General features: G+C 39.9%; 1 protein-coding gene across 3 annotated transcripts in view; it reads right to left on the bottom strand.

Annotated features, from left to right (window-relative positions):
- The window catches only part of JAM2 (junctional adhesion molecule 2), an 84,359-nt gene that overhangs the window by 27,454 nt on the left and 43,528 nt on the right, over window positions 1-13,377 (bottom strand). For all 3 annotated transcript variants that reach the window (XM_070455111.1, XM_020892134.2, XM_020892135.2), the window contains exons 2-3: window positions 7,083-7,148; window positions 1,316-1,423 (exon numbers count right to left, since the gene is read on the bottom strand). In XM_070455111.1, coding sequence (XP_070311212.1) covers window positions 1,316-1,423; window positions 7,083-7,148 — 174 coding nt within the window. The remainder of the gene's footprint in view (window positions 1-1,315; window positions 1,424-7,082; window positions 7,149-13,377) is intronic.

Genomic DNA, 13,377 nt, shown 5'->3' with positions numbered 1-13,377 from the left:
TAGTGTAAAAACAATAAGATAATTGTTAATTTTAACCAAGAGTGCTAAACAGGGGCTGCCTCTCCAGAGCCACAGAGTCTTTGTGTGTTAAACTTTTTAGATAAATTTAGCTGAGACTTTCTGCAAAAAGACTGACTTTTATGTTAACAGGATTGTATTTCTATTATGTTGCGACTTGCTGTACCATGAGGCTGCCAATTTTCTGTTTTCTGCTAAGCTCAAGGCCAGAAGATAATGTACAAAAAAAATCTATTGGAAAAGACTCTCATAAACAAAAATATACAGAGCATACCTGGTTTCATGAAGGACAAGCTGATGTAACGTTAAACTAAGTCTGTATGCTTATCTGCCCCTTAGAAATGTACCAACTTAGGGTATAAAGGCTACGGTGAAAAATAAAGCACTGCCAGACTCTGCTGCACATCCTGGTCTGGTCTCTCTCTCTCTCTCTCTCTCTCTCTCCCCCTCACAGACTTGGCCCCATCAAGGCTGGTCTCATGTGTCTTTTTCTTGCCGACACCGTTCATCCTGAGGGTTCCCCTGGATCCTGCTGGGGCTGGACCCCGGCAACTCAGTTCTAACCACTGGATTATTTTGAACAAAATGCCAGCATCATTGCATTGTATCTATCATTATTAACACTTTAACTTAAAAGCTCACTATATATTCAACAAGATCAGGGAGTATAAAGAAATGTGTAATGAAAAATTTTATAAAGAAAACCCTGGATAAAGGTGGTCATATTTACCTTCCCCTAAGTGCCAATGCCCTAAGCTTCTCAGTGATGACCTATATTTCTGGATCACCCAGAAATAGGGTAAAGTTATTACAACTGAGCAGCGACCCTCCATCCCAACCCCACACCATCTTTTCTTCCTTTCTGTCAAGAATTTAATCTACTGGACCAGCAAAAACAACTGTGTCTTACATCCTCTAGGAGAGAGCTGAAAAATGAGCAGTCCAGTGCCTCCATGGAGTCCACCCACTTCTATTCTTTGTCCTGTTTTTGCTGTTGTGTGTTGGGTCTTGGTCTCTGCTGGTTTCCCATCACACTTGGAGAAGGAAATAGCAACCCACTCCAGTACTCTTGCCTGGAAAATCCCATGGACAGAGGAGCCTGGTAGGCTACAGTCCATGGGGTCCCAAAGAGTCGGACACGACTGAGCGACTTCACTTTCACTCTGCTGGTTTCACATCACACTTACAGAAACACATTCTCAGTCACTAGCCGTGTCCTGTTCTCACTGATGAATGAAAGGATTTGGGGTACGTGGCACTCTCTTTCTCTCACCTCATTGAATCCCCAGCTTCTTACCTTGAAGAGCCTGTTGATAGTAGACGAAGGAAACACCGCGCCCCAACTTCTTCCATTCCAATCTGGAGGAAACAGTCTTCTTTGGGTATTTACAGGCTAAAATAACCTCTAGAAACAACAACAAAAAATATTTGTTTTCTAACTGTCCTTCTGAGATTATATTTTACTTAATTAATACACTTTAAACAGCCTTATTCTTTTATCCATTCATTCATTCATTTATTCATAAATTTCCTCATCAGGTACCATGTTGGCTTAATTTAAAGACAAATTGAAAGCTCTGTAATTCTTTAACAAAATAATTTTGTGTCACTAGGCTACTTTTCCTACTTTTTCTTGAGACTCAGTTCCCATCTGTAAAATAAAACAGTACCTCATAGAGTTGTTGAGTCTTCATATACAAATGGGGTTCCAGGGTGGTTCACACAGTAAAGAATCTTCCTGCAATGCAGGAGGCCTAGGTTTGATCTCTGAGTTTCGGAAGATCCCCCAGAGAAGGGAAAGGCTACCCACTCCAGTATTCTTGCCTGGACAATTCCATGGATAGAGGAGTCTCACGGGCTACAGTTCACCGGGTCTCAAAGAGTCAGACAACTGAGCAACAGGTTTTCACTAATACAATAATAGATGCAAAGCACACATGCCTGGACGGAGTAAGTCCTTTACAAAAAGTTGCTATGATTAATTAACGTTTTCTCCCCTATCTCAGTCTTCAACGAGTTTAGAGCCTGGGAGAAGAGGCAAATAAGATAGTGGAGTTTCAGTGATGAGTGCCAGGATGGAGGTCAGTGGTGGATGCCTCACACCTACTGCCTGGAAAAGACACACCTAGCCCAGCCCAGGTCACGTTATGGAAGTCCAGATGGCCCCTCAGCATGCTACCTTCTCACCCAGAATCCTTCTCTGATAATCTTCTCTGTGCGTACAATAATACCAACCCAACATGGTCTCCAAATAAATCATTGACTCCTACCCTTCACCTCAATCCAGAAAAAAAATTAAAAGATTTAATCCAGGCCTCAGGTTTAACCGCCTCAATGTAGCTCACCAGGGTCACATTACCACAGGAAACTTACTGCACGTATGTCATAAAGGAATTCCAGAAACCACCCAAGGCGCCCTCTCTATTAACTGTCTGGACAAGATGACCGGGGGGAGGAAAAAACCAGTGCCCGCCTACCAACTGCTTCAAGTTGCCAAATGGAAACCTCTAGTCCTATGTATTTTTAAAGGATGTTTCAACGAGGCTCTCCAGAGTGTCAACTTCATATTTCTTTTTTTTTTTTATTTTTATTTTACACTGGGATATAGCTTACTATATTGTGTTAGTTTCAGGCACACACAAAGCGATTCAGTTACATATGGATATGTATCTATTCTTTTTCAGATTCTTTTCCCATATATGTTACTACAAAGTATTAAGCAGGATTCTCCTCAATTTCTTATTTCTGAAACTTTTTTCCTTCACAGTGCATTATAGTTTGACCTAAAAAACAGTATATTTAACTAGAAGAGAAACTACGCTAAAAAATCCTTTCTATATCTCTGATACCATTAAAAATTATTTTGAGATGTTAAATGATATGGTAGACTAGAAAGCAATACTTATATTTACATTACATATTCTATTAAAAATATACATATAGACATGAACAAAAAACCTGCATGAAAATGTATGAAAATATTAACCCAGCAATGATTTCTATGTGACAGAAGTATGATTTTTCTGTTAAATGTAGTTTCTACATTTTTTCTTGTTCCACACACATTGCTAGAAATATAAAAATAGAATAATAGGTTATGGCAAAAAAGTAGGACAGAGAAAAGAAAGAGGAGAAAACAATCTGAAAGATGTTTTTAAGGATGTCTAAAGTTTTAAAAGCAGGTTTTGTATTACAAACAGACATCATTTTAGAGACATGTTTACAATTATGCTACACAGACAAATGTGTACCGAGGGACTTGTCTGAGGAAACACAGTTCTGTTCTGTTGATTAAGGAGAATGGGCGGTGGCCTTCCGGAGTCTTGAGTTTTAGATAGGTTTCCTTCCCGTATTTTGTTGAGTTTCCAACAATTAAACACACACCCACATTCATTTTTAGCACACACTCCTAGGTCTTAGGAATACATTTATACTCAAATAATCACATTGTTTCACATATCTAACTGGACACACACACACACACACACACACACCCCTTTTGGTGAATTCTTCCTGATTTCTATACTCATTACTCTATGAAAAATCTCTGTAGAAATTATGTTAAATAGTGTAACCAACAGTTTTCTTAAGGGCAGTGCCTCTATTTCAGCCTCAATCTCATTGACCATATAAAATATGGAGAAATGGAATTTGTCCAAAATATACTCAGTACTTGCTTCCCACATTGCTCAGTGGTAAAGAATCAACCTGCCAATGCAGGAGATGCGGGTTTGATCCCTGGGTTGGGAAGATCCTCTGGAGAAGGAAATGGCAATCCACTCCAGTATTCTTGCTGCGAAATTCCATGGACCAAAGGTGGGCTACAGTCCACGGGGTCACAGAAGAGTCAGACAGGCAGGACTTAGCAACTAAACAACAACAATTTTGAGTACTGACTGTGTGTCTGGCCTTGTTCTTGAGCTATAGCAGTGAAATCAAGATCTTACAATTTGCAGGGGGTCAGACACACAAGAAACATCACAAAGTGAATTATACAGTACATGAACAGGTCATTAGTGCTACATAAATACGGCAGATCAGAGTCCGGGAAGTTTTGGAATTCTGGGGGAAAGGAATGCAATTTTTAAATAAATACAGTAGTAAGAGCCTGCCTCATTTAGAAGCTGATATTTGACCAAAGACTTAAAAGAGGGAATTTGGACTTTTCAACTCCCTAGAATCTGAATTTCGCCTTGTGGTTCTTCAGGAGTGTTATAAGCAGGGAAGCACTTTGACCTCCAAAGCTGTGAGAAGCAGGACATCTGCTAGAAGCACGGGGCCAGCATGTGAGGATAAAGAACTCAGTGGACTTGGAAGTTATGGTTTTTCCAGTGGTCATGTATGGATGTGAGACTGGACCATAAAGAAAGCTGAGCACCGAATAATTGATGCTTTTGAACTGTGGTGTTGGAGAAGACTCTTGAGAGTCCCTTGGACTGCAAGGAGATCCAACCAGTCCATCCTAAAGGAGATCAGTCCTGAATATTCATTGGAAGGACTGATGCTGGAGTTGAAGCTCCAATACTTGGAACACCTGGTGCGAAGAGCTGACTCACTGGAAAAGACCCTGATGCTGGGAGGGATTGGGGGCAGGAGGAGAAGGGGACAACAGAGGATGAGATGGCTGGACAGCATCACCGACTCGATGGACATGAGTCTGAGCAAGTTCAAGGAGTTGGTGATGGACAGGGAAGCCTGGTAATGCTGCAGTCCATGGGGTCACAAAGAGCCAGACACGACTGATCAACTGAACTGAACTGAGCTGGATTTAGAAGCTAACTACTATGAGCTTTCTTCTCTCTTTTCAGCCAAAATTCAACATTCACGGCCAGCATGATTTCCTTTCTGTATATAGCCCTCAGGGTTATTATGCCATGTGATATGCTCGGTTGCTCAGTCGTGTCCAGCTCTTTGCAACTCCATGGACTGTAGCCTGCCAGGCAACTCTGTCCATAGGATTTCCCAGGCAAGAATCCTGGAGTGGCTTGCCATCTCCTACTCGAGGGGATCTTCCCCACTCAGAGATCAAACCCGCATCTCTTATGTCTTCTGCATTGGCAGGTGAGTCTTTACAACTAGCGCCGCATGGGAAGCGCAATATGCCATAATATAGTAGTTTAAGGCACAGACTTTGGAGTCAGACCTTTGCCATAAACTAGATGTGTTGCTACTGGGCAAATTATTTAACTTTTTATAAAAAGAGATAGTTGTGTTCATATCTGTAAAATGGGAAGGGCAATATTATTCGTCTTGCAAAGTTGTCATAAAGATTAAATGAGACAATGTATTTACACATTTGGCTGCACATGGTACTGTGCATTTGGTCCATGCTCCAGAAATGGTCATTATTACTTTTACTCATGAGGGACCTCTCTTACTTACAGTTGTAAGCTTGCCCTGGCATAACAGAAATCCATACTTAACACCATCATATATTTGCTACCAAATTACTCAGATTTGAACTGAAGCATTACCTGTGTTTGAGACAGCAAAGAAAATAATATAGATATAAATCATACTTTCCCAGAACAAGGCATATTGAAACATAAAAAATGCACCAAGTTTTTCTATGAAGATGGTTATTACATTGCCAAAAATACCTGTGTTGGTTTGGGTTAAGAAAAGATAATCCTTTGTTTGGAAAAGGCATTCTTTTCAACATGTGGCAAAATAATCATTTTTAGGAATCACACAGAATCATTGTGAATATTCATTTTTCTAGTTTCTGTATTGTTGACTATTGTTTGATTTTCACTTCTGTGCTCAAGTTAGAAATGATCAAAATCTTACATAATGCAAGAATAGAATTGGTACTACCAAAGTAATTGTGACAAATTGCCATAAATTACTTCTGTGGAGAAAAGCATGCTATTAAATTCTGACTTACTGCTCACACAGTTGAACACTCTGCATAAGGCTGTTCATATATGAGTGTTATATATATGTCTTTTAAGACATGCATCAAAAGAGGGAACAGACATTTGAAACCAGTTTCTTAAATGTTTATCGGGTAAAGAAGTATCACAATTAAGAAACAGTAATTTTTCAGATTGCCCAGCATTATTAATGTGCTCTAGGTAAAAAGATCCTTCAAAAAAGTAGTAGATAGTCAAAACTGAAGTAAATTTATAAAAACTCCTATAATTCTTTTTGGACAAGAAAGCTTGGCATGCTACAGTCCATGGGGTCGCAAGGAGTCAAACACGACTGAGCGACAGAACAGCAATGATTTTTTTTGTTATTGGATCCTCAGGGCCTTCCCTGGTGACTCAGAGGCAAAGAATCCACCTGCCAGTGCAAGAGATGTGGCGGGTTCGATCTCTGGGTCAGGAAGATGCTCTGGAGAAGGAAATAGCAAACCACCCCAGTACTCTTGCCTGGGGGATAGCACAGACAAATGAGCCTGGCGAGCTAATCCATGGGGTCAAAAAGAGTCAGACATGACTGAAGTGACTGAGCATGCACACACTAGATCCTTAAAGTTTTAGAAACATTGTTATAAAATACACATAACTTAAAATTTACCTTAATGGTTTTCACTGTATAGTTCCGTTGTGTTCAATATATTCACATTGATGTGTAAGCAATCTCCAGAACTCTTTTATCTTGTAAAACTGAAACTTTATATCCATTAAATACCAACTCCTCCCTTATAAATATTTTAAGAAGCTAAAATAAATTTAAAAAATGATACCCCTAATAGGCTATATAAATGTTATCTTAAATACACAATGAGGAGTTTGCAGTGTTAATTTCCATTGACTAAATCTAGCTAACCTTGCAACTTTGCAAGATTTCCATCTCCCTGTTTTACAAATTAATTTTTTTTTTTGCTGCAAATACTTTATGTAATAAGAGACCTTCTTTGTACATCATGCCTTTCATGGAATGTCCAAAATTTCCACTGAGGAGGTGGAGAAAGAGTTCTCAAGGTAGAAACAGCAGGGAGCAGCATTTCCGCAGAGGAGCTGGTGTGAGGTGAGTTTCTGACAAACAAGACACGTGTGTCATCCCCATGAGGTCTTCAGACAACACAGCACGCAAAAAGGAGCAAGGCACGCTACCTTGATATTCTATTGCCGTGACGACTTGATGATCTTTTGAGGCAGAGAATCCATAGGCCTTATGATCTGAAAGATGAAAACAGATAGGATAATTAAAATAGTGCAAAGTCCATCAAATGTCTGAATGGGATGCAGTATTAAAGAAAACTGGCCTACAGGTTGGTGACGGTTTCACACAACTCATAATACTTCAGTTTCAAAGTATCAAAACCTGAAAAACCTAGCAGAGGGAGCTTAGCTCAGTGCTCTGTGATGACCTCGAGGGGTGGGAGGGGGGCCTGAGAGGGAGGGGATGTGCAGTATGCATATAGCTGAATCACACTGTGATACAGCAGAACCAACACAACATTGTAAAGCAATTATGCTCCAATTACAAATAAATTAAAAAAGAACGGGAAAAGCCAAGGCAAACTATATATGTTTTTTCCATTTTCTACAATTCGGTTTAGCCCTGTAAGCATTTCCCAAAGCAAAACTCATGAATCTTTTTGTGTTCCTCCCCTGACCCCTGCTGTCCCCACAGACAACACACTCTTACAAGTTCAATTCTTAAAATAGTGTTTGTGTCTTTAATTCAACCTAATATGTGATCTAGCACTGTCAAAGGTATCATCATTCCCTGTGAATAAAAACTAACTCTTTTTACTGCCCTATGTAAGGCTATAAATTGTTTTAGGAGCTTATCCCTGACTATACCTAAATAATATAAAGTCCTTTAACATATTTTTGACTATGAAATGTATAGATAGTATAAAATGCTTGCAAACTTTGTATATAACGTTATGATGAAAAATGCAAACTGAATGTATTCGATTTCCTCCTAAACAGTGCAATGACTTTTCCAGGACTGGTCCATAAGTTGAAACGACTGATGGATTATGAAGTCTAGTGGGATCTGACAGTGATGATAATGGTGATGACATCATAATCATTCATGTAAACTTACTGAGAAGTTTTCTTAAGAAGTTTTTCATATACTTCTCTTACTTGATAAAATTCAATATTCAAAATGATTTGGTGTGGTAGGCATGATCCAGGCTTATCAAAGTAGCTGAACCAGGAGTTAAAACTTTCTAATTCAACCTCTGATATGATCATTTTGTATTATGTCACATCACGGGTGTCATTCTACAGCCCAGTTCCAAGACCACATTTATAAATAATTTCAATCACTTCCTATTAGTATGCAATTCTGAAATTTACATGCTACAGGGACAAGATTATTTGCCTTTTGTATTCTCTGATATAGTCCAAACACCTAGAACAATGCATGGAATAAAGCAAAGCATAATAAATATTTATTGAACAAATGAATGAGACAATTTCTTATTGTTTACTAATGAGAAGAATCAAGTAAATGAAGTTAGAGCAAAATAATACTAATGAAGGGTTCCAGAAAACAAGCTATTCTTTTGCGAAGGTGTCAAAGATATTCTATGGATTGATGTTAATTATTTTAATGCAAAGCATTCTTGCTGGTCATCATGCGTAAACAATTTAGGCAAAGCAGTCCAACTGCTGTCTATCCAAAAATTATACATGAAATGATGTAGGATGAAATTAAATTTATCATCAAATCTAAGGGAGGTTATTTCTTGAAGACTTATTTCTATAATATACTAGAAATGCTAGTTCTCTGCTCATTCTACCATCTGTTTTTTGTCTTCATATAATTTACTTACCCTATTTTTGCCAAGCAAAAAATGATGACTCTGTTGCCATATTCAATGGACACTTTTGGTTTTTACCTTGATCTCTCCAGGCCATCTGATTCTTTTGACTCCCTTAAGTTCTGTGACATGATTCACTCCTAGTCTTCCTTCTATCTCCCAGCGGGGTCTTCCTCCTCCTTGTTCTGCCCATCCATCCATGCATTTATCCATTCATCAATTTATGTATCCATCCATTCATCCAGAAACTGCTTTCCTGACTCAACTAACTCCTTTCCACACAATCTTTCATACTCTTGTTTTTAAAATTTATTTTTTAACTCTTATTGACTCAACTACCATTTATTTGCCAAATTTGTACCTCTGGCTATAATCTCTCTACTGTGATTAAATTCAAAAAGTCCTCTTTCTCTTGGGTATCTACAGCTCGATTTCCTACAGGCACCAAAAACTCATGGCAACACAGAAATTTGCCTGCCCTCAAAAACTTTGCTTTCTTCCTATGAAGCAGTGAAAGGTATCACACTCCACATGGTAACCTGTGCCAGAAAATCGAGCACTGCCCATGAGGTAGCCACCCTCTCATCCATTTACTCACCAGTTTCCACCTGCAGACTGAGAACTGCGTGTCATTCGGGACCATGTTTGGATATACTTGTCCTATCCCTTCTTTGTCCTCCCCCACCTTCATGTTGTCAAGCGTTATTTGCCTCAGGGAGGGGATGTGGGTAGCCAAAACCAGAGAGAGAAAACCAGGGTGCCTCCTGCCTTTCCACATTTAGAAACGCTGACCCTGAGGAAAATGGAAACGACTCACAGCTTAGGCAAACATTTGAGAGAAACCATCATGAATAAAACATGTCTTCTCCCTGGACTGGGGGTACAGAGGAGGAAGTGAGTTGGAGGGCACAGGCCTTAGTGAGCTCCTGAGAAAGGACAGTAACTAACATTTACGAAGCACTTGGGCTTCCCAGGTGGCGAAGTGGTCAAGAATCTGCCTGCCAATGCCAGAGACGCGGGAGACTCAGGTTCGATCCCTAGGTCGTAGGAAACGGGGGGTAGGATATGGCAACCCGCTCCAGTATTCTTGCCTGGAGAATTCCATGGACAGAGGAGCCCGGTGGGCTGCAATCCAGGGCTTGCAAAGAGTCGGACATGACTGAGCACACACACACAGCATGAGGCACTGGGACGTGAGGCACCGTTCCCAGTGCTTTATGAGGATTAACTTACTTCTCACAACAATTCTTTATGGTAGGGTGCCATTTTTACACATGTTTTTCAGGTGGGGAAACCGAGGCACAGCGTGGGTAAGAGACTTGGGCACAGTTATATAAGTAGTAAGTGGCAGAGTTGGGATTTGAACCTACCTCAATGATACCCAAAGTCCACATTATTTATTACTATTTCATACTGGGCCCCAAAGCACATCCGCCCCGCCCAAGCTGAACTATGAGGAAGGGTTGCAGATTAACAAAGACGCCTGTTGGACAATTCCACCGGTCTAATGAAGATGGGATAGGTTAAAAATGGTGGTTAAGATCAAGGCAAGGACTGGCTCAGAAGAATAACATGAAGGTGGAAGCTGAGGGGCTGTGACTATAGGAGGAGGAGATCAAGGTAATCTCAGAGGGACGACTCTAGACAAGGGCTGCGCAAGGCTGCCAGTACTGACATTTGAGATTGCATCATTCTTTGTTGTGGAAAGGTGTCCTGTGCATTGTGAGGCACTCTGCAGTGTCAGGGGCTTCTACCCACTAGATTTCAGGAGTTTCCCTACTCTCCCACCTCAAGTCCTGACAACCAAAAATGTTTCTAGACATTGCCAAATGTCCCCTGTGGATGGAATAGGCAAGTCATACTGGGTTGAGAGCCACAGCTCTAGACTTACAGCTAAGGCTGGTTTGATGACCCAGGAATAGACTCAAGGAGGGCAAGAAACCATGAGTTCAAGGGTTTTGAAAGTTCCTATGAGATCAGAATTTCTCAACTATGAAATAATTTATTACACTTCTAGGAAGGAGAGAATAATTTTTCACATGGCATGGCATCTTTGAATCATTCATCTGTATGTAGATTGACAAGTAAATGAATCTTCTACTGTGCTAGCTTTTATCACTCCTGAAGAATATGTGCTATACTGGATAATTGGTTTTTCTTTTTTCCTTTTTGTCTCTCTTGAAGCCTGAACAACAAATCTAATTATGAAATTAAAAATCTCAAAATTCTACAAACCTCAAATGTCTAGTTCTATTTAACTGTTCAACCTTGTTAAACTACTCAGGTTCTATATATCTCTGAAATGTAAACATTTTCACTAACGAAACTGGCAAATCTATGTGAAGAATGCAGGCCTGCACGGATGCTTTTTATTGACACTTGAGAAAATTTATTCGCATAAACCAGTCATCCCATCTGGCTCAGTCTTAGGGAGGTATGGGGACCACCAAAGAATAATTTCAAAATTACTCCTTTTCTTGTGCATTTCAAAAAACATAAAAGGGTCTAAGAACTCTTTTAAAATACTCTATTTTCCCTTTTCCACATACTTCTGTCACATACCAGTTTGTGTCCTGTAGTCCTCTGAACCTCTCCCCACCCCTCACATCTTTCTTTTCCAGCTTCTTCTCTCCTTCCTCTGTTTTACTTTGTAGAGTGCAAAGGGAGGGTTTGGAACATTTCAGAGCACAGAGGAAGGGAAGAGAATCAGCTGGCCATGTCAGCATCCTCTTAAAGGAGCTGAGGAAAGGCAGGGCCTCCTGGGTCATCCTCTTAAAGGAGCTGAGCAAAGGCAGGGCCTCCTGGGTCCTTGTGAATTACACCTACATTTAAATGACATGATGGCTGAACGTTTTTGCCGGTTCTGATTCTAAACCACTATTCTGTGAAACTTTTGAAATACACTTTGAAAAAGTTTCTTATCCCCTTTCAGTTCAGTTCAGTTCAGTTCAGTCGCTCAGTCGTATCCGACTCTTTGCGACCCCATGAATCGCAGCACACCAGGCCTCCCTGTCCATCACCAACTCCCGGAGTTTACTCAAACTCATGCCCATTGAGTCGGTGATGCCATCCAGCCATCTCATCCTCTGTCATCCCCTTCTCCTCCTGCCCCCAATCCCTCCTAGCATCAGGGTCTTTTCCAATGAGTCAACTCTTCGCATGAGGTGGCCAAAGTATTGGGGTTTCAACCTCAGTGTCAGTCCTTCCAATGAACACCCAGGACTGATCTCCTTTAGGATGGACTGGTTGGATCTCCTTGCAGTCCAAGGGACTCTCAAGAGTCTTCTCCAACACCACAGTTCAAAAGCATCAATTCTTCAGCGCTCAGCTTTCTTCACAGTCCAAATCTCACATCCATACATGACCACTGGAAAAACCATAGCCTTGACCAGATGGACCTTTGTTGGCAAAGTAATGTCTCTGCTTTTTAACATGCTATCTAGGTTGGTCATAACTTTCCTTCCAAGGAGTAAGTGTCTTTTAATTTCATGGCTGCAGTCACCATCTGCAGTGATTTTGGAGCTCCCAAAAAATAAAGTCTGACACTGTTTCCACGGTCCCCCCATCTATTTCCCATGAGGTGATGGGACCAGATGCCATGATCTTAGTTTTCTGAATGTTAAGCTTTAAGCCAACTTTTTCACTCTCCTCTTTCACTTTCATCAAGAGGCTTTTTAGCTCCTCTTCAGTTTCTGCCATAATGGTGGTGTCATCTGCATATCTGAGGTTATTGATATTTCTCCCAACAATTTTGATTCCAGCTTGTGCTTCTTCCAGCCCAGTGTTTCTCATGATGTTTCTGCATAAAAGTTAAATAAGCAGGGTGACAATATACAGCCTTGACGTACCCTTTTCCTATTTGGAACGTAGTAATGTGTAAATTAGCGTCCTCAGAGAAGGTCCAATTATGACTGGCATTTCTTGTGATTTTTGAAGTGCTTTAGTACACACCTCTTAGACAAAACAATGAAGATTCATGTTGGCAAAATAGGAAAAGGTAATCTTTGTTCCCTTCACGTCATGTCTTTGAGCTTTTCAAACACCACAATGCCTACTGAGAATGTTTATTTTCTTTAGGGTTTTGGATCTTCTTTCATTTGAGGCAAACATTAGTCTAATCTGAGACTGGAAGATTTAGGACTGGGCTCAATTATCTTACCCCTTTCTCAGTCCCAGTTTTCTACTTGCTAAAACTTCCATTGAGAATTATTTCTTCTATTTTCAAAAACTGCTTTTAAAGTTCTATGAAAAAGAATAGCTGTTAACTTCAATAATTTTAATTCCCTCATAACTTTTCTATGATATATTTGAATAGGAGAAAAAAATGTCCCAGACAAAGAAAAAGAAAGGAGTGGTTGCACTAGAAAAGCTATGAAGGCAAAAAAAATTATAAAGGGGTTTAGTTCTATGTTATTAATGAAAATAGCATCTCTCGGTAGCTGAATATTTCTTTCTGTAATTTGAAGCATATTCTCCTTGCTCCCTCTAATTCTATTTACTTCAAGGTTTGCCTTTCATTAAGCAAAAATATTTTTTAAAGTATGGTTACTTATGTTGAGCTTACACAGAAAATTCTAAATTTTGAAAAGATAATTATAAGATTTCTACTGTGTTCCAGTCTTTCT

Source organism: Odocoileus virginianus, chromosome 25 (genome assembly GCF_023699985.2).
Source record: "Odocoileus virginianus isolate 20LAN1187 ecotype Illinois chromosome 25, Ovbor_1.2, whole genome shotgun sequence".
Taxonomy (NCBI): Eukaryota; Metazoa; Chordata; class Mammalia; order Artiodactyla; family Cervidae; genus Odocoileus; species Odocoileus virginianus.
This window is presented reverse-complemented; position numbering and strand designations above follow the sequence as displayed.